General features: G+C 40.7%; 2 protein-coding genes across 2 annotated transcripts; one reads left to right on the top strand and one right to left on the bottom strand.

Moving 5' to 3' along the window:
* Positions 1–8,074: 8,074 nt before the first annotated feature.
* On the bottom strand, positions 8,075–8,803 carry LOC130712694 (uncharacterized). The gene has a single exon (XM_057562514.1). It carries the CDS (start codon positions 8,801–8,803, stop codon positions 8,075–8,077), a length of 729 nt encoding a protein of 242 aa, XP_057418497.1.
* A 10,859-nt stretch (positions 8,804–19,662) lies between these two features.
* Positions 19,663–21,642, top strand: LOC130712693 (uncharacterized). Its single transcript, XM_057562513.1, has 4 exons — positions 19,663–20,265; positions 20,374–20,771; positions 21,368–21,430; positions 21,519–21,642. Exons 1-4 carry the CDS (start codon positions 19,663–19,665, stop codon positions 21,640–21,642), a joined length of 1,188 nt encoding a protein of 395 aa, XP_057418496.1.
* Positions 21,643–22,009: the final 367 nt, after the last annotated feature.

Below are 22,009 nucleotides of genomic sequence, written 5' to 3'. Positions count from 1 at the left end.
CACTCTGAGACAATGCATTTATCATTGTCAAGAGATGTGATCAGATCATCTATTTAGCCTATCCTACCTCTATCTCGAATTCATCCTCTTTTTGGGGTTATTGTGACCATGTCTTTGGTACTTTCATTGCCGGGTCGATTGACCGACGTCTCGGTTTACGTGCAAACAAGCAATATAGTAAAATATACACACATACATGCATACACACACACATATTATATATATTATATATATTATATATATTATATAGTATAGTTAGATTGTTAGTGCGTATTTACCTATTCCGACTTTCTAGGGTTTCGTATTTCCTATGAGGTCGTTACCTGGTTGGTGGGATGTTGCACTCTCCCCTCCTTTTTGAAAATTTCGTCCTCGAAATTCACATCCTAAGATACTAAACAGTTGAGGGTATTTCCTCCTCATATCCTCCTCTAATTCCCAAGTAGCTTCCTCATTTTCCCCCTCACTCCAAGCTACTTTCACTAACGGGATTTCCTTTTTCCTAAGTTGTTTCATCCTCCTATCCAATATCTTTTTAGGTTCGGCCGTGTATGTTAAGTTCTCCTTGAGTTGTATATGTTCAGGTTTTATCACATGAGAAGGGTCGGGAATGTATTTCTTTGTTTGGGAAACATGAAACACATAGTGCAAGTTTGACAAAGATGGCGGTAGCGCCACCTGGTAGGCTGATGTTCCTACTTTCCTAAGGATTTGGTAAGGTCCTAAATATTTTGGTGTAAGCTTTTTCGACTTAATTGACCTTCCTATCCCTGTAATTGGGTTAACTCTGAGGAAAACATGGTCTCCCTCTTCAAACTCCAAAGGCTTTCTCCTACGATCATAGTAAGCTTTCTGCCTATCCTGTGCTATCTTAAGCTTCTCCCTAATTCCTTGTACCTTTTCCGACATATCCTGCACTACGTCGGGTCCTAGTACTAGCTTATCTCCTTCATCAAACCAACTTAACGGGGTTCTACACTTCCTTCCGTACAATGCTTCAAATGGTGCCATTCCTATGCTTGAGTGGAAGCTATTGTTATATGAAAACTCCACTAATGGCAAACAATCTTCCCAACTGCTTTGCTCTTCTAAAGCGCATGCTCGCAACATATCTTCCTGTGTTTGAATGGTTCTTTCTGTCTGTCCGTCCGTTTGGGGGTGATATGCTGAGCTAAACTTCAAGTTTGTTCCCAAGGCTTTGTGTAGGCTCTTCCAAAATTGTGATGTAAATCGCGGATCTCTATCCGAAACTATGCTTGCCGGTATTCCATGATGTCTCACTACTTCTTTCACATATATCCTTGCTTATCTCTCTAGTGAGTATGTCATGTTAACCGCTATGAAATGCGCGCACTTAGTGAGTCGGTCTACAATTATCCAAATAGCATCGTTCTTGCTCTGAGTTCTTGGTAATCCTGTGACAAAATCCATGGAAATGCTCTCCCACTTCCATTCAGGTATCTCTAGAGGTCTCAATTCTCCAGAGGGTTTCTGATGCTCCACTTTCGCCTTTTGACATGTCAGACAGGTCATTACCTTCTTCAAGATGTCTTTCTTCATTCCGGGCCACCAAAATCTTTCCTTCATGTCCCGATACATTTTGGTGAATCCAGGGTGTATGCTCAAAGCGCTTCTGTGTGCTTCTTCTAAGATTCTTTCTCTCAGCTCCTTGTCTTCCGGGATGTATATCCTCTCGTGGAATCTCCACAATCCACCTCTCCCTTTGATTAGCTTCTCGCCTTCATTTTTCCCCATCTGCTCTTGAAAATCCTGGTCTTCCTCTTGTCTTCGCTTAATTTCCTCTAGAAATTCGCTAGTCACCACAACCATACCGAACTTCATCTGCTTTGGTCGCAGTTCCACAGCAAGGTTCAGGTCTCTGAACGCTTCCAATAGCTTCAGTTCCTCTATCATCATTGCTGAGACGTGCAAGCTCTTCCTACTCAGTGCATCTGCCACCACATTTGCTTTTCCTGGGTGGTACTGTAACTTGAAATCGTAATCCTTCAAGAATTCTACCCATCTCCTCTGTCTCATATTCAACTCCTTTTGGTCGAATAGATACTTGAGACTCTTATGATCACTGAACACCGTGAAGTTCGCACCATACAAGTGGTGTCTCCAGATCTTGAGCGCAAACACTACTGTTGCTAGCTCTAGGTCATGAGTGGGGTAATTCACTACATGAGGCCTAAGTTGTCTTGATGCGTACGCTACTACTTTCCGCTCTTGCATTAGCACGCATCCTAGTCCCATCTTTGACGCGTCACAATACACTTCAAATTCCTTTGCAAGATCGGGCAATACCAAAATTGGCGACGTAGTTAGCCTCTTCTTAAGTTCCTTAAAGCTCGCTTCGCACTCTGGCGTCCATTTATAAGGCTGATCCTTCTTCGTCAACTTGGTTAATGGCATCGCGATCTTGGAAAATCCTTCGATGAATCGCCGGTAGTATCCTGCCAATCCGAGAAAACTTCGCACTTCCGTTGTAACACCCCGATTTCGGTGGCGTCACTTTAGTAACCAAAAAGAAATTAAAGCGGAAAAACGTGAATATTTTTTTTTATTTGTTTAACTGATAAAACTACGAACTTAATGAAATAAAACTCAAGGATAAAAGACAGCATGACTAATGTACAATATATAATTACAGACCCAGCTATAAGTAGCGAACCACGTCACGAGTATCCTCCTCCAGTGACGGGAAATAACAGAAAGTAACGCCCGTAGGCAATATGTACAATCCAAAAGGGAAGGTCAAGTGTCCGCAACACAATCCCTCAAAAATGAGAATAAGTCAGCCCAAACGGCCTAAAACAAGACCCCCTAGTCCAACCAACTCTCTGTGATTTCCGTAGAGAAACCACACAAAAAGCTATCGGTCAGGAAACTACCCTGTCCCCAAATGAAACATGACGGGTAGAGCTATGACTCTACTCCTACACTAATCCTGTCTAGAGGAGCTCACACCAGCACTCACAACTACATGCTAGCATGATCATCGTCCGAATCGGAATCCAGAACGACTAAGTCAATGTACACCATCCTCCCTCCTCTCGCTACCGCGACACGCTCCTGTGCTGGCCTCACGGGCTTAGGGCCCGAGCCATGGTCATCAATGACAGCAACAGTGGGTGAGCTAGACTCCGCAGAAGTCCCTCCCACAGGCTCCTCCTCTGAGGGGTCCTCATCATCCGAAGATGACGGTGGTGGTGGTGGTCATACACCGGGTCCGCAGTGCACGTCGGGTGGCAGGTTGAAGCTCACAGTGTATCTCCTCAGCACTCCTTCCGTCAAGTGTCCCAGACGGTCGACACGGTCCTCCATAATCCTCCCCGAGTAAATCGCTCGGTGGCCAGCGGGGTCGACCACCTATGAGCCGGGGTCATCCTGATCGAGCATCTCGAATCTAGTCCCCCCCGAAGGGTGAACCATCGTGAACCAGTCCGCCATGGACATCTGACAAAGGGCGTAGTCCGCCAAAACACACGCAGAAGACGCGAGGGTCAACTCCAAAGAATTATGTAAGTAATAACTCCAATAGATCCAGTTTAAGGGATAACTATTTAGGCTTAGTAGTTAGTGATAGCATCATAACATTGTATATCTTCCAATGAATATAAATGACAATAATAACAATTATCATGCATCAAGTAAGATTAACAAGTATCAATCACACTCGGCAACTAAGTAAGTATGCATGTTGCATGAATGAGATGCCGGTTGACAAGATGCATTCCGGAGGGATGGGCATCAACGGATCAACCCTAACACCAGCCACGGTGGGACCATTTCGGCCCGCGTGCCTCTTACACCAACAACAACGGTAGTCAGATCAGCAGTAAACCCGGAGGTCTGCCATTTCGGTCTGCTACTAAGAATCACCGCTGTGTTCTTACGTGGAAATCCGGTCTTATGACCATTTTGGAATCCACCGAGGTCCGGCATCCCACTGTGTATTAACCTCTTAATGTGTGCATGAATGCAAAGTGATTAGCCAAACAACGTCTCCGACCTCACTCGTCACGTCGCCACGTGTTCTAACTAACTTATTGTCTCTAAAAGCATACCCTAAGGCAAATGTCGATTCTGCGACAAAAGACAATTATTTATAAACACATTATCTCGTGATGATTTCTCGAATCATCCGACTCATCTCCATCCGATGGTCAAAACTGCTCAGCGAGCAAAGAGTATCAGCATACTCGGAAACTACCCGTTTCCCGGCTTATCTTTTAGATAGCCCAACAACAAAACTGCTCCTCGAGCAAAAGAGTATCAACATACTCAGAACTTATTAGTTTCCTCAACACTTGGACTCGACGACACTTCTCATTTTCCAAAACTAAGATTTGAATCCTAAGCTTTCCTTCGAGATTGTTATCATTATTTAAAGATTTAGAGGTTGTTTAATGTCTTATGAATTTTCCTTGTAAAATAGTTTCCATTTAAATTTATCGCAAATCTTATGAGTTTCAAAGATCCCATAATCCCAAATAACTCCCAGAGAATGTCTCGTTCCACTAAAACAATAACAAGGCCCGAATCTCCGTTCGTCCCGTCAAACTTCCCAAAATCTCATAATAAATTTGGCATAACATGCCCGTTATCCTCACTCGGTAGCACAACAGATATATGTGTAATTGCATAGTCAAATTAGCGCAATCCGACAGTCATGGCACATATATTAACACATCCTAGCTTAACCATGTAGCACTTAGCATATAGGGCAAATATCACACATCCTAGATTAAGCACTTAGCACATAGCATGTGAATCAATCTCAAAAACAGTTCAGAGGTGACTAATCATCATTGTCAGCCGAAGCCTCAGAAAACATTTTCCCAGTCAAACACAAACAAGTGCATAAACAGTAAATCAAGTCGAATTCGTCGACACCTAAAGCATTAACTAATAGTTCAGTGAGTAGCCCTCACCTGTAGCTCCTCCAGCGTTATCCTCAAGCGTTCCCTCACAATCTCCGCCTTCCTCTTCTTGAAACTCCTCAAATGAACCTTAGAGCAAAAACCACAGAATTTCCATCATAATCAGTCAGAAACTCAGCACTCAATACTCACTAAGGTTACACGAAGTAGCATATACTCCGAAGTACGATAATCTAACGCGATCGGACAAGTTTTCGAAAAAGGAATTTTCTCCCCTCCCTTGGAGAGCTCATGGCCACACACTTTAATTGTGTGCGCCGATTTTTCTTCGATCAAACTTGGTTCCTAGGTTATCATTAGTCGTAACTAAGGCGAATCTAAACTCGGAAAAATTATCGGATCGAAAACTGTCGCAGGGGTATTTTGGTCAATATTTTTAGCTCAGAATTTCAAAATTGGAAATTCGAAAAACAAATTGGATGGGGACGTCACCAACGACGTTTATGACAACTAATCCTACTAGCGCTAAGCTAAGTCGAGAGTTTTCAGTATAAAGGATGAAACTTTGTCTAAAAATGGGTATTTTGAGCAAAATTGAAACTCGGCGACAATTCGGCGAGAATCGGCGAAATGTAATCCGCTAAACATGCTCTTAGGCACGTAGGGAAGAGGTTTAGATAGAAAGATGAAGTTATTTGGACAGTTTTGCAAAAACCCTCAAAACTTAGAGCACAGAAAGACATAGTGAAAAACGACGGAATTGACGATCAGAAGTAAGGATTAGCATCTATACCTCGATATCTTCAAGTAGCAATTGTTAGAACAACGATCAAGCAAGAAACGGCGAAAATATTCTTCTCCCCTCCTTCTCCTTAAGCTCGCGGGTTTGGGTTGCAAATGGTGAAGAGTTTTTGGTTTTTCTCCTATTTATAGGGGATGCGAAAATGCGGGAAAATGAAAATTTTGCGATTTCGATTTTTCCGGCGCCATCCTCCGTGAATTCTAAGATAGGTTTTGGCGACAGAATTCCAAAACTCAAAAGAGGTTTCTTGGAATTACGGTAAACAATCCAAAGTCGGTGTAAATCTATTTTACCCGAAAAACTACTTTTTGCAGTGAATGTCGGATGAGAAAACTTCCTTCTGAGGAAAGATTGGAAACATCAAGAAAAATGGGTGTACGCGTGTGGAATCTTCATTTGAAGCTCCGAATAGAAAAAGTCTTCATCGACCGTTCATTTTAGGTTTCTTGAGCTATCAGGGTTTTAGTTTCGGCAAACCTCCGAGAATTAGAATCGGACGTTCGTATATCTCAGGGTTTCGTATCGAAACGCTTGTCATGGAAGGATTAAGAGAAGTTCTAACATTTCTCTGAAGATTTTTGGAATTAGTTTCCATCGTGTCTTTAAGTGCAAATTAGCTATTTACTAGCGCTCTTGCCCTAGGTTTAAGCGTATACTAATCGTGCTATAACTTTTATCGACTTTGATACAATCCTTAGCCTTTTCCTGAACTTTCTCCTTCATAAATTTATTCCATTCAATAAACACTTGTTCAGGTTTTCTTTCACGATACATCAAACCTAATCGTGAATAGGAATTTTATTCCCTTATTCTAAACTTAAAAACTTGGGTCTTACATCCGTGACCGTCTTGGGTGCTTCCCATGAGTTAACTGCCTCTACCTTCGCCGGATCGACTGCTATTCCTGCCTTACTCACCACGTGTCCTAAAAATTGCACAGATTCTAACCAAAACTCGCACTTGGATAGCTTGGCGTACAGCTGTCGTTCTCTTAGTATTCCCAATACTAATCGAAGATGTTCCTCATGCTCTTGCTTGCTCCTCGAGTAAATCAGAATATCATCAATGAAGACCACAACAAACTTGTCGAGATACGGGTTAAAGATACAATTCATGTAGTCCATGAATATTGCAGGCGCATTAGTCACTCCGAACGGCATGACTAAATGCTCATAATGCCCATATCTTGTCCGAAAGGCCATCTTCGGTACGTCTTCCTTCTTCACTCGGATTTGATGGTCTCTGGATCGCAGATCTATCTTGGAGAATACTTCCGCTCCTCTTAACTGATCCATCAGATCATCAATCCTAGGCAACGGGTACTTATTCTTGATCGTCACCTTGTTCAGTTGCCATAGTCTACGCATAACCTCATGCCACCATCCTTCTTCTTTACCAAAAGAACTGGTGCTCCCCAAGGGGATACACTCAGTCGCACAAACTTCTTGTCCACGAGCTCTTCCACTTGCTTCTTCAACTCCGCTAGTTCCACTAGTGACATCCTATACGGGGCTATAGAGATAAGTCTCATTCCAGGAACTAAGTCTATAGAAAACTCGACTTCCCTTTCCGGTGGTAACTCGGTTACTTCCTCGGGGAAAACGTCGGGAAACTCCCTCGCTACGGGTATCCCTTCTATACCTAAGTCGTTCCTATCCGTATCTAGCATTCCTAAAAGTACGTTCGATTCGCTCTCGGGCGCTTTTCCTACGTCTTCGGTTCACTTAGTCCGCTTAGCGTCTCCTTCGCTAGTCCCAAAGGTAACCGTCTTCCTCCTACAGTTCAGGGTTGCATCGTTGGTCGCTAGCCAATCCATTCCTAATATTACTTCTAGTCCTTCTAAGGGTAAGCACACTAAGTCTTGCCTAAAGGTTCTTCCTAATGTTTCTAACCTACAGTCTCTACAAACTTTCGAGGTTCTACAGGTATTTCTAGTTGGGGTACTTACTTCTAAGTCCCATGCCAAACTTGTCACTGGTATACCTAATTGTTTGACCCTCTCTTGTGATATAAACGAATGCGTTGCACCCGAATCATATAAAACACTTAAAGGAAAACTATCAACATAACATGTACCTTGGATAAGTTCTGGCGCTTCAACTGCCTCCTCCAGTGTCATCACAAACACTTTCCCCTTATTCGCGGGTCGTCCCAACTTCCGGTTATCTCTCGGTGCCGGCGCTCCTCTACTACTTCCCTCGCCTGTTGTAGCGGTAGGGTTTCGATTCCCATTTCCGCTGGCCTGTGTACTAGCCTGTTCCCCTAACACGGCTCTACACTCCGGAGCACGATGTCCATTATTTCGGCATCTCACGCAGAATGGATTGTTAGGATTGAACCCACTTGTCCTGTTGTGGAATCCAAATCCTCCTGTTCGATTTCCGAACTAGTTCCTCACTTTCTCGGGTGGCCTAAAGTATGGCTTCCTCCTCTCTTCCTTCTTCTTCGGGGCCTTGTTAACACCTTGTCCCCTCAAGTACTCCTTCCTAGACTTCTCGTTTTCCTCAAAAATCCTACACTTCTCTACCAGAGTAGCAAAGTTTCGAATCTGGTCATGTCCCACAACAGTCCTGATGTCTGGCCTCAGTCCATATTCAAACTTGACACACTTTGAGGTCTCATCAGCTGCTGCACTATAATGCGGGTGGAACCGACACAGTTCTTCAAACTTAGCTGCATATTCTCCTACTGACATCATACCTTGCTTTAACTCCAAGAGTTCCATCTCTTTCCTCCCTTTTGCGTCCGTCGGGAAGTACTTTTCCAGAAATGCATTCCTAAAGAGCTCCCAGGTTATGGCTCCTTCCGCTGGAGTGATCCTTCCTCTTACTCCAGTCCACCATGTCCTAGCTTCTCCTGAAAGTAAATAACTAGCAAAAGCAACCTTACGCGGGTCAGCACATACTAACGTCTCATAAATCCTATCTAATTCTCGGATCCACTCATACCCTCCGTCGGGATTGTAACCCCCTTCAAACTTTGGCGGATCTCGCTTCAGAAACTTGTCCAAACCGTGGTAGACATCCTCTTCCGCTGGTTGGTGTCCACCTCCATTCCCAGCTCTTTCCGCTTGCTCGGTCAAGAAAGCGGTAAGTTGTTCAATAGCTCTTGCCATTGCTGTCGTCATCCTTTCCTGAAATTCACAGAGTGATTAGTTTCCTATGACCTCAACTACCTATCCTAGACTCCCTAGTAGGCTTCTAACCCTAGGCCGACGAATCACTGCTCTGATACCAATCCGTGTGGCGTCCCCTTCCTTAAGTGACGAGTTCTCCCTAACTCCATCACTCAGGAGTGAGCACGCTACGTGAAATAGTGAACTTTTTTTTTTCTACTTAGGGTTTCCTCATTAGGTCGGGATCGCAAGAGTAAAGAGTACTCGAGCGTCTCCCTTAACATCCCCAGGCATTTCGACCTCCTAACTTAAGACTACGGAGAATAACGATATAAACCACACAAATCATACATAGCATGCATAGTTGGTGGACGGATCCACCGCATAAGTCTACAGATGAGAAGACAACACATAAAGAGGACACAGTGCCCTCAAACACATAGTCTGGTACAGGTAATCAAAATGCAGAAACGGAAACATAAATCATCATCATCAGAAACTCGGACCATATGGCTTCATCCCCTCGAATCTTCCTCATCTGGATCCTTCTCACTGACTCCCCCGCTGGCTGCTGGCACTGACCCTGGCTCTGCTGTCGGACCCTGCTCTGACTCCCTAACTCCGGACGCCTCGCCTCTCCGAAATCTGCGACGGTAAATCCTGGCATCTCGGGAGAATCTAGGGGATCTCACTCGCTTGCGGGTTGTGACCCGAAAGCAAGACAAGTTCCTCCGGGGTGGAGGAGATCCCATAGACTCTTGGGTCCGCGGAACTCTCTGATCTGGGGATCCCGGTGGGCTCACCACGGTGACTGGTATTGCTGGGATAGGTCTCCATAGGCTCGCCTGCCTGTGGATATGGCACCTGTGGACTGCCTGGACTCCGCGGACCAACGTGCTCAGCGTGGGTCGGCAGGAAGAATGAGAACACCATCGGGAGTGTCACTGGGAGACCGATGTGTCCTACTCTTGGATCCCTGCACCACAAAAATTGTGAGTCCCTGATAAAAGCAGTATCCGGTAACTGGGTCAACATGCCAGCCAGCTCGGGACGGGAAATCAGCGTGGATCGCGAGGACTGGAGGGAAGCTCATTGTCACACATGTTATCTGCTTTTATAAAAATAAGTGCAAGGGTGATGTAAGATCAAGATTTGGTCATGTGGTACAACTCTATGTTTTGATGATAACAAGTATTTATTTGTGGATGAACAACTATGATACTCTAATGTTTGTCTTGAGTGTTTTGACAAACAGGTTCTGATTCTGACACCAGAAGATATATTCGTCAGAAGATCTGAAGATCAGAGGATCTGAGGATCAGAGGATCTGAAGATCAGAAGATCTGAAGATCAAAGGATCTGAAGATCAGAGGATCTGAGGATCAGAGGGTCTGAGGATCAGAAGATCTGAAGATCAGAGGATCTGAGGATAAGAGGATCTGAAGATCAGAGGATCAGAGGATCTAAGGATCAGAGGATCTGAAGATCAGAGGATCTGAAGATCAGAAGATCAGAGGATCTGAGGATCAGAGGATTTGAGGATCAGAGGATCTGAAGATCAGAGGATCTGAAGATCTGAAGATCAGAGGATCAGAAGATCTGAGGATCAGAAGATCTGAAGACCAGAAGCTCTGAAGGACCAGAAGGCTCTGAAGGTCCAGAAGCTCTGAAGGTCCAGAAGCAGAAGTTACGAAGGTCAGAGGATCCAAGCATCCCTCTGACTCTGATCACCAAGCTTCACAAGTTCCAACACGAAGCATTCCTCTGATCAGAAGTCAATGGTTAAAGGCAAATGTCTCTATCAAGAAGTACAAGAGCAGTGTACTATTCTGAAAAGCCTACCTACCAAGGTTCAGCCACAGCAGGTTCTGGAAGTTCCAGAAATGCCCTCCAACGGTCATATTCTCTCAACAAAAATATCCTTTGCACCTTGGACTATAAAAGGCTGAAGAAAAAGAAGAAAGCTAAGAGAGAGATCAAGAGCTGCAATACAAGAAAAGATTCAAGCCTCTACTTTCTTCATCTGTTCTTATTAAGTTTACACTCACCTTATTTAGAAGCAAACCTTTGTAAACACCAACCTCAAACAGTTGTTTGATTTTCCTTAAGGGACCGGGTAGGTCAGTATCCTTAAGAAGACTAAGAGAGTGAATCTTAGTGGTGATTCCTTTAGGAGATCAAGGTTGATCGGATCCTAGAGAAGACTAAGAGAGTGAATCTTAGTGTGAGCTAAGTCAGTGTATTGTTAGTCACTTGTAGGTTTCAAGTGCAGTTGTAACAATTATCTGATTAGTGGATTGCCTTCATTCTAAGAAAGAAGAAATCACCTTAACGGGTGGACTGGATTAGCTTGAGGGATTTATCAAGTGAACCAGGATAAAATACTTGTGTGCTTTTCTCTTCTCTCTATCTTTATCCGCTGCACCATCTATCTCAGAGAAACCGAAAAGATTTACTTTAAATCTTAAGGGGAAAGTTTTTATATTCAAAACTCTATTCAACCCCCCCTTCTAGTCGTTTTTCACACCTTCAATTGGTATCAGAGAGCAAGTTCTGATTACCACACTTAACAGTGTTCAGTAGATCCGGGTCAGTGTGAAAAACTCATGGATTCCACCACTACTACAAGCAAATATCAATACAGTGCAAGACCACCTATCTTTGATGGTCAGAGATTTGATTTTTGGAAAGATAGAATCAAAAGCTTCTTTCTTGGCTTTGATCCTGATCTCTGGGATTTTGTTGTTGATGGCTACACCCCTCCTGTCGATGAACATGGTGTAAAGATCCCAAGGGAGAAGATGAGTGAAGATCAAAAGAAGGAGTTCAGAGATCATCACCGATCAAGAGCTATTCTGCAAAGTGCCATTTCATATGAAGAATATGAGAAAATTACTGATCGTGATTCCGCCAAGGGCATCTTTGAATCCTTGAAGATGTCTCATGAAGGAAACAAGAAAGTGAAAGAATCAAAGGCACTGTCTTTGATCCAGAAATATGAATCCTTCCAAATGGAACCTGACGAATCCATTGAGGATATGTTTTCCAGATTCCAGTTGATTATTGCTGGAATAAGACCCCTCAGCAATAGCTACACCACTGCGGATCATGTCATGAGGATCCTTAGAGGTCTTCCTGAAAGCTGGATGCCTTTGATAACTTCCTTGGAGCTAACTAGAGATGTTGAGCAGATGAGTTTGGAAGAACTCATAAGCATACTGAAGTGTCATGAACTAAAGCGTGCTGAACATCAGGATCAGAAGAAGAAGTCTATAGCCTTGAAATCCAAATCTGAAAAGGCTAAGGCTCTCCAAGCAGAAGCAGAAGAATCTGAAGAAGCCTCTGAAGATTCTGATGAAGATGAGCTGACTCTGATATCCAGAAAGCTCAACTGCATCTGGAAGCACAGGCAGAGAAAATTCAAAGGCTCATCAAAGGACAAAAAGTCAAAGAAGCATTTCAAGACCAAGAAGAGTCTGATGGTGACTTTTGATGAATCAGAGTCAGAGGATGTTGACTCTGATGGTGAAGTTCAAGGACTCATGGCTATTGTCAAAGACAAAGGAGCAGAGTCAAAGGATGCTGTTGACTCTGACTCAGCATCAGAAGGAGATCCTACCTCAGACGATGAAAATGAGGTATTCGCTTCTTTCTCAACCTCTGAACTGAAACATGCTTTGTCTGATATCATGGATAAGTATAACTCTTTATCGTCTAAGCATAAAAAGTTGAAAAAGGACTTATCTGTTGTTTCCAAGACTCCTTCTGAACATGAGAAAATTATTTCTGATTTGAAAAATGATAATCATGCTTTGGTAAATTCTAACTCTGTGCTTAAGAACCAGATTGCTAAGTTAGAAGATATAGTTGCTTGTGATGCCTCTGATTGTAGAAATGAATCTAAGTATGAAAAGTCTTTTCAAAGATTCCTGGCTAAAAGCGTAGACAGAAGCTTAATGGCTTCAATGATCTATGGCGTAAGCAGAAATGGAATATATGGCATTGTCTATTCTAAACCTTCTGAAGTTGCTGCATCATCTCTTAAGAAAGGAACTTTCTCTATGTCAAAATATCATGCTCAAATTCCTTTCCATTATCCTGCTGAAAGACCCAAAGTTGTTAGAACTTCTGGGCTAACTAACAAGAAAGGACCCAGAAAGTGGGTACCTAGGGATAAGATTATATATGTTGCAGGTATCTTCAATAGGTCCATCGAAACTCCAACCATGGAACCTGGACAGTGGATGCAAGCAACACATGACGGGAGAAAGACATATGTCCCAAGATCCAAAACTTGAACCTGAAGGTAAAGTTGTTCTTGGAGGCATCAGTAGAGTAAGATTTGGTCAAGGAATCATTGGTTTTTGATATGAACCCCTCTGTTGATATTCTGAACGCTATTCATGTTAGAATTAATGATAAGCTTGACTCTGACAAGTCAAAGCTAGCTGAAAAAGCTTGCAGAGATGAGCATGACCGTTTCAGAAAGAAACAAAGACTCAGAACTTGACGAACTAGAAGCAACAACATCAGAAGATGCTACTACAACTTCTGACTTGCGTCATCAGAAGAAGAGTAGGTTCCTAGCTTCTCATTCTGAAGTATCTGAAGATGAAATTTTGTCCAGAACGAAGATGTCACCAGAACCACACTTCTGCTCTCATCAGAAGATACACTAATCAGCAGCCAAGTATCCCTTGGTATTACTTCTGAGGGGGAGTATTTCGTCTTTTGCTCTTACTATTTTTTTTCCACCTTCATTCTTTTTGCTTATGACAAAAAGGGGGGAGAACTTATAGTATCTTGACAACTCCTATATTATTTAGCTCAGAATCTAGATATTACTAACATTGATATTAAGTATTAGATTCAGGGGGAGCTTAGCTCAGAATCAAGCACGAGTCTTGGATTCAGAAGGAGCACGATAAACTATACACATCAGGATAAGTTTTAACTCTGATACCTTATACTCTGAGTGTATTCAGTTTATTTGTTTAGAGTTGTTCATCAAAATACATGGTTTTGTCATCATCAAAATGGGGGAGATAGTAAGATCAAGATTTGGTCATGTGGTACAACTCTATGTTTTGATGACAACAAGTATTTATTTGTGGATGAACAACTATGATACTCTAATGTTTGTCTTGAGTGTTTTGACAAACAGGTTCTGATTCTGACACCAGAAGATATATTCGTCAGAAGATCTGAAGATCAGAGGATCTGAAGATCAGAAGATCTGAAGATCAAAGGATCTGAAGATCAGAGGATCTGAGGATCAGAGGTTCTGAAGATCAGAAGATCTGAAGATCAAAGGATCTGAAGATCAGAGGATCTGAGGATCAGAGGATCTGAAGATCAGAAGATCTGAAGATCAAAGGATCTGAAGATCAGAGGATCTGAGGATCAGAGGATCTGAAGATCAGAAGATCTGAAGATCTGAAGATCAGAGAATCTGAGGATCAGAGGATCTGAAGATCAGAGGATCAGAGGATCTAAGGATCAGAGGATCTGAAGATCAGAGGATCTGAGGATCAGAGGATCTGAGGATCAGAGGATCTGAGGATCAGAGGATCTGAAGATCAGAAGATCTGAGGATCAGAGGATCTGAAGATCTGAAGATCAGAGGATCAGAAGATCTGAGGATCAGAAGATCTAAAGACCAGAAGCTCTGAAGGACCAGAAGGCTCTGAAGGTCCAGAAGCTCTGAAGGTCCAGAAGCAGAAGTTACGAAGGTCAGAGGATCCAAGCATCCCTCTGACTCTGATCACCAAGCTTCACAAGTTCCAACACGAAGCATTCCTCTGATCAGAAGTCAATGGTTAAAGGCAAATGTCTCTATCAAGAAGTACAAGAGCAGTGTACTATTCTGAAAAGCCTACCTACCAAGGTTCAGCCACAGCAGGTTCTGGAAGTTCCAGAAATGCCCTCCAACGGTCATATTCTCTCAACAAAAATATCCTTTGCACCTTGGACTATAAAAGGCTGAAGAAAAAGAAGAAAGCTAAGAGAGAGATCAAGAGCTGCAATACAAGAAAAGATTCAAGCCTCTACTTTCTTCATCTGTTCTTATTTAGTTTACACTCAGCTTATTTAGAAGCAAACCTTTGTAAACACCAACCTCAAACAGTTGTTTGATTTTCCTTAAGGGACCGGGTAAGTCAGTATCCTTAAGAAGACTAAGAGAGTGAATCTTAGTGGTGATTCCTTTAGGAGATCAGGGTTGATCGGATCCTAGAGAAGACTAAGAGAGTGAATCTTAGTGTGAGCTAAGTCAGTGTATTGTTAGTCACTTGTAGGTTTCAAGTGCAGTTGTAACAATTATCTGATTAGTGGATTGCCTTCATTCTAAGAAGGAAGAAATCACCTTAACGGGTGGACTGGATTAGCTTGAGGGATTTATCAAGTGAACCAGGATAAAATACTTGTGTGCTTTTCTCTTCTCTCTATCTTTATCCGCTGCACCATCTATCTCAGAGAAACCGAAAAGATTTACTTTAAATCTTAAGGGGAAAGTTTTTATATTCAAAACTCTATTCAACCCCCCCTTCTAGTCGTTTTTCACATCTTCAGGTGAGTCATACGCGACTTGCACAATAATACACATCAGATAAGATAAGCGTTAAAACATAAGCCAACATATCATTAATCACACACATGTTAGCAAACACAAGTAATAATGCAATATGGCTAAATCAACCTTATTCCTCCGTCCTTCGAATTGACTTCTCTCACTACTTCGTAGGAAATGGTGAGTTCATCGCCAACCTTTTTATTATTTTATTTATCATGTGATGAGTATAATTTAAGGGCCCGAAGCTATTGCTTCGTTATCTTCGGAAAGTCGTCTCGGGAACATGGACACTCCTTACAGTCCACTCTTTACCGGACAATGATCGCTCAGTAGCTCACAGACAGAAGTACACGACTATGCGGTCCTTGTTACATCACATCAGGCCGGCCTTTCCGGGACCCTGCCGGTAGCTGATGGAGAGGTAGGGCCATCGCGTAAATCCCGGGTCAATTCATCTCTGAACATGACCACCTTTGGCGTCTCTGTATTCCCACTCTCTTAGTGGTAGTGACAGTACTTTCCTACTACTTATTGCTCCTTAAGTGTATTTTCAAATATCGATCATCTCCCCCTTATACTTCCATTAAGTTTCTAATACATTAGAAACAAGCATCTGCTGCCTTACTTAAAGTAAGTACACCATAGTAATTATAGAGGTGGGATCTTTGATAAGATCAAGTAGTTCTAGGAATACAAGCGGGAGTTCTAATCCGCCGTTAATGGTTATGTACTTTTAATTGCTTAGAGAAAAGGGCTCACTTACTTATTCTACTATCATTATTCATTTTATTATTCTACCTATCCTACGGTTAATCCTAAGGTGTTATAGGTGGTTTAATTTTCAAAAGCAAGTATCAATAACACATTAAATCGGGGATTATCTTTTCCCACTTCCCACTACCTCAGATGCTTAGCGTATCAGGAACAATCCTAATACCATGTCACTTATAATCCTAAGTACCACTATATATCCCATAGTGTACTATCATCCCTTTCTACTGTGCATCACTTCAATCATAGATCACAGTCACAGCAATTCAGCACAATAATTCATCCAACATTCACTCTTCAAGCACAACATCCAATCATGCATCCAATAACATATAAGCAAGTAATAATATGCTTTCTACCGTAATAACGTTCAACTTATGAGTTGTGTACCAAGACAAGGTCTTGTATAATCCCCTTACCTTTAACCTTTACCAATAGAGGATCGTGTGTGTCTGAGATAGCTCCCTCTGCATCATTGATTATGCTTGGGTCAAGATAAGCTAATCGAGGCATTAAATCATTCGTTACTATATATTATTATTATTATTATTATTATTATTATTATTATTATTATTATTATTATTATTATTATTATTATTCCTTTTAGCTATTAAACTAGCGTCATTCTAACTTAGCCTTGATCTCAACTAACTAGGGTGTAACCTATATTTTGCATGTCCATTAATCTGACCTAATTAGTTTTCAGTCACTAAATCATCCACTTAGGTTAATTACTAATTTAACAACAACTTAATCATCTAGTTATATTATGCAAACTAATTTCATTTTCTAATAGCTAATTCCTATAATTCTTTTCATGTTACCATTTCTGTCCTCATGTCCTATACATCCTCATAATCTGATTTCATTATTTCTAAGTCATTAATCTAATAATCTAACTTAAGCTAAAATATTTCTACTTAATTATTTCTAATTACTTAAGCCATATTATGTAAATTAATTCTATGACTAACTTAAAATTCCTAAGTCTTTACCTGGTTATTATCCTACTGGTTTCAGGTTCTATTAAGCTCATTTTACTGTTCTCAGTTTAAACTCAGGTTCAGAATCACTTATTTTAAGCACTTAATTCAAAGTCTACTTGCAAACTAAGAAATCTATAAACTGAGCCTAATGTTAACATCTAATAGTCTATTCCTATAGTTTTCTACCTTCTGAGTTCAATGGAATCATCAATTTCAACTTCTGGACACTCTAACAGTGCCAATTCACGATTTCAGGGGCTGCCTACAAGGTGAAATTGGGGTTTTCCTCTTCAGGGCTCTAACACTACAACTAACTATCCTAAAAGCTCCTATGACGTTCCAGAAGCATAAACTAATCCAGTTTGCAGGCCAATTCACTCTCAGAAGCTCAACCCGATAGCTTCTTCGAGCTTCAAAAACCTTGGATCGGTTCTCATTGATTCCTAACGATTCATGGCTCTAAACTAGTCTAAAGCTTCCTATCTATGTCCTAACATGCTCAGGGGATCAATTTGGATCGAAAACAAGCTAAAATTGGCGAGTTTCAGAAGCTACCTCGCCGGAAGTTGCAGAACTCGCCGAAGAAGACGATCGGAGGGTTGAAAAACGTGACCGCCGTGCTACTCCGAGTACTGGGGCTTGATCTACAGGTTGTGGGGAGTTGAATGGTACTCGTGGGTGTGGCTGAAGTGCTCGGTGATGAGAGAAAAGGCGCGTTACAGGTTGAGGGGTCGTCGGAGCTTCGCCGGAGATGGTGAAAGCTTCATTTCTCGACCAAAACTTGACCACGAATAGTCAATCCTCTTCCTATCCTCTCCAGGAACACAATGGGACAAGAATCAGGGTCTAACTCTCTCTGGTTTGATAGATTAGAAGAGAAGAAGTTTCTGAACTTCCTCTCGGTTTTTCTCTTCTCTCAAGCTCTCTGCGCACTCTCTGAGGGTTTCAAGGGGCTTAGTGTGATGCTGTGGTCGCGTGGAGTCGAATGGTACTCCTTATATAGGCTGAAAAGTGATTAAATGGCTAATCCAAGCTTAAGCATTTTCAAGGTTGCACCACCAATGGGTTTTCATGCATGGTGATTAACCTAGGGCTTCTGGTTGCGTGGGATGAGTTTGGAAAGCTTCAGAAGCCATCAGAGGTGATGAAGGAAGGGTGTCATGGCTGATTGCATGCTTGAGTCAGCGGCACACAAATCCTAGGGTTCCGACTGTTCGATTTCTTTATTATTTTCCATGTCGGGACAAAACTGATGCAATATTATACTGGTTCAAGTTTGTTAGTGCTAAATTAGAGTGTATTTCCCCTCTCAAGGTTCAATATCATCTCCTTAGAGTGGTTAAAGTATCACTCTTTTAGCTTGGTTCGGGTTTCGATCACTCTGAGACAATGCATTTATCATTGTCAAGAGATGTGATCAGATCATCTATTTAGCCTATCCTACCTCTATCTCGAATTCATCCTCTTTCCTACCTCTATCTCGAATTCATCCTCTTTTTGGGGTTATTGTGACCATGTCTTTGGTACTTTCATTGCCGGGTCGATTGACCGATGTCTCGGTTTACGTGCAAACAAGAAATATAGTAAAATATACACACATACATGCATACACACACATATTATATATATATATATATATATATATATATATATTATATATATATTATATAGTATAGTTAGATTGTTAGTGCGTATTTGCCTATTCCGACTTTCTAGGGTTTCGTATTTCCTATGAGGTCGTTACCTGGTTGGTGGGATGTTACAGGGTACACCTCATGTTCTTTGTTTATTAAAATGATCGATCCTAATTTTACCATGAGGGTGTTTTAAAAACAGATATTTTCTCAAGAAATTATAAATGCTCTTAATTGTATATTTTAATAAAAACTAAAAATGAAATAATCAAGGTCAATATTTAAGGCATAAGAACTGTTAAGGGTGTGGTTTATCCCACTTTCCATGATGCGTGCGAAGCAATGGGATTGTTGGAGGATGACCGCGAGTTTGTTGATGAAATTTCAATTTCAAGTGAACTTGGATCTGGAACTCAGCTAAGGAAACTTTTTTCTAGAATGCTGATGACAAACTTGATTTCTAGGCCACAAGAAGTTTGGAGAAAGTCTTGGTCTCTTTTATGTGATGGCATTTTATATGACAGAAGGAAAACTCTCAACATTCCAGGTTTTCAATCTTTTTTAATTTACTTAAGACACTGCTTAATGTTTAGATTTATGTTTCTTCTATTTCTTTTAAAACAATCAAAATTCATTCTATCATGCTTCAGTAAATTAATACTAATACACGCATAGCTCATATTCCATAATTAACAAGTTAAATAATTTTCATATTTATTACTGAATGAAACCATTAATTGACCACCCACAAATGCATTTGTTTAAACATAATAAAACCACTTAATAAACTTTACCGATTTGTCTTGGTAATGAAATTGAAATTAACTATTATATTTGTGCTTTCATTCAGATCTGCATATAGATGATGAAGAATTAAAGAACCTATGTTTGATAGAGATGAAAAAAATTCTTCAAGGAAATGGAAGGTCACTGAAAGAATTTCCATGTTTGCCATATCCTAAATTTACTGAAGCGTATAATTTTGAAAATAGATTCGTTGCAGATGAGTTGAATTACAATAAAGATGAAATGCTTAAGATTCATGAAGAATTGGTTTGTTGCCTTACTTTAGAGCAAGAGGGAGTTTATAAAAATGTTTTGAATGTTGTATTATCTGATAATGGGGGATTCTTTTTTCTATATGGTTTTGGAGGAACTGGAAAAACATATGTTTGGAACACCTTATCTGCTGCTTTGCGTTCAAGGGGCCTTATTGTGTTAAATGTCGCATCCAGCGGAATAGCATCGCTGTTGTTACCCGGAGGTAGAACTGTTCATTTCAGGTTCTCTATTCCTATTTCAATAAATGAGATATCAACCTGTAATCTTCGTCAAGGTTCCCCAAAAGCTGAATTATTGAAAAAAGCAAGCCTAATTATTTGGGATGAGGCACCTATGTTGAACAAACATTGCTTTGAAGCTTTGGACAGATCTCTAAATGACATTATGAAGACTAGATCTATTTATGGTTATGACATTCCATTCGGAGGAAAAGTTGTGGTACTAGGAGGCGACTTTAGACAAATACTACCAGTTATTTCCAAAGGAAGTTGTTCATAGATTGTGGGTTCTGCTATCAATTCTTCATATCTATGGAAGCATTGCAAGGTAATGAAATTAACTGTTAATATAAGATTGCAAAATGCTAACTCATCTTCTTCATCAGCAGAAATGAAAGAGTTTGCTGATTGGTTGCTTCAAGTGGGAGACGGAACAGTTACAACCATTCGTGAAGCCGAATCACTCATTGAGATTCCTCCCGATCTTCTTATTGAACCGTGTAAGGATCCCTTACTTGAAATAGTAAATTTTTCATATCCGAAACTTTTGTTTAATTTGGAAAGAAATTCATTCTTCCAAGAAAGAGCAATCCTTGCACCAACACTTGAAAGTGTAGAGGAAATCAACAACTTTATGTTAGCTATGATTCTTGGTGAGGAAACAGAGTATTTGAGTTGTGATACTCCATGCAAGTCCGATGAAGATTCGGGTGTCAATGCGGAATGGTTTACATCTGAATTCTTAAATGATTACAAATGCTCCGAAATTCCAAACCATCAAATTAAACTAAAAGTCGGTGTCTCTATCATGCTCATTCGAAACATATTGACCAAGTTGCAGGGTTGTGTAATGACACTCGAATGATAGCCACCGCTTTGACTAAATATATAATTGTTGCTACTGTTCTAAACAGAAACACGATGAGAGAACAACCTTTATTCCAAGGATGAGCTTAACTCCATCTAATGCTGACATTCCATTCAAATTCCAGCGCAGACAATTCCCTGTTACTTTATGTTTTGCAATGACTATAAATAAAATTCAGGGACAATCTTTATCTCATATTGGACTGTATTTGCCAAGGCCTGTCTTTACTCATGGGCAATTATATGTTGCACTATCAAGAGTTAAATCTAGAAAATGTTTGAAGATACTAATCCTAGATGACCAAGGAGTAGTTTCTAACACTACCCACAACGTTGTCTATCAAGAAGTCTTTGAAAATATTTGACATGTAAGTGCTGTTTTTTACTACAATTTTGTTGGGTTTATATTTTTTTAAATACCAAATCTTATATGTCTTTGTTTTAACTGTTGACAGTATAAATAAATGTCAAGCAGCTTATTGGTCATCTAACTTGAAGGATTATTCCGTTGCTATAAGGTTTGTTTTTAATTTTCAAATGATATATCAAGTTCATCTTTGTATTGCTTACTAATTATTACTCTGATATCTACTTTTTCCATTGTAGGTTATGTTGCTCAAATATTGAATTGGTAGCAAAATTCAACTTCAAGTCTGAAGTCATTATCACTGAACATGGACAACAAGTTCTATTAAGCGATCATGTTGTTGACATTTTTGTGATTTTTTAATTTGTTTGTTTTTGCAACGCATTCCGTAAAAACTTGGATTTATAATATTGTTCATGTGTTGACATCGGTAGACCATACAATAAATTCTATCTAACATTTTTAAGTTGGTCTATTCACATACATGTTTGAACCTATTATCTGTTATTTGATATTTTACAGATATATCTATACAATAAACTTAATCGCCGCGCAACGCACGGGTGAAAATGATTAGTATATTTCTAAAAGACGAGCAATATATGTTGCACAGGTACATACTAGTGAACAACGTAGGTGGTGATACCCTTTAAATAAAAAATGTAAGTGGTGATACCGATATTGGAGTGTTCACCCAAATCTAATCAAGCGGCTAGCTAGTTTAGTTATC

This window comes from Lotus japonicus, chromosome 4, assembly GCF_012489685.1.
Source record: "Lotus japonicus ecotype B-129 chromosome 4, LjGifu_v1.2".
Classification (NCBI taxonomy): Eukaryota; Viridiplantae; Streptophyta; class Magnoliopsida; order Fabales; family Fabaceae; genus Lotus; species Lotus japonicus.
The sequence above is the reverse complement of the archived record's forward strand: the minus strand, read 5'-3'. Positions and strand labels throughout refer to the sequence as shown.

Bases quoted from the DNA above. Each gene is read 5' to 3' on its own strand.
- LOC130712694 (XM_057562514.1), bottom strand. From the start codon at position 8,803: ATGGCAAGAGCTATTGAACAACTTACCGCTTTCTTGACCGAGCAAGCG.
- LOC130712693 (XM_057562513.1), top strand. From the start codon at position 19,663: ATGAAAAAAATTCTTCAAGGAAATGGAAGGTCACTGAAAGAATTTCCA. The intron at 20,266-20,373 runs GTACTAGGAGGC...AAGCATTGCAAG, and splicing joins CATTCGGAGGAAAAGTTGTG to GTAATGAAATTAACTGTTAA. The intron at 20,772-21,367 runs GTTTACATCTGA...AACTGTTGACAG, and splicing joins TCGGGTGTCAATGCGGAATG to TATAAATAAATGTCAAGCAG.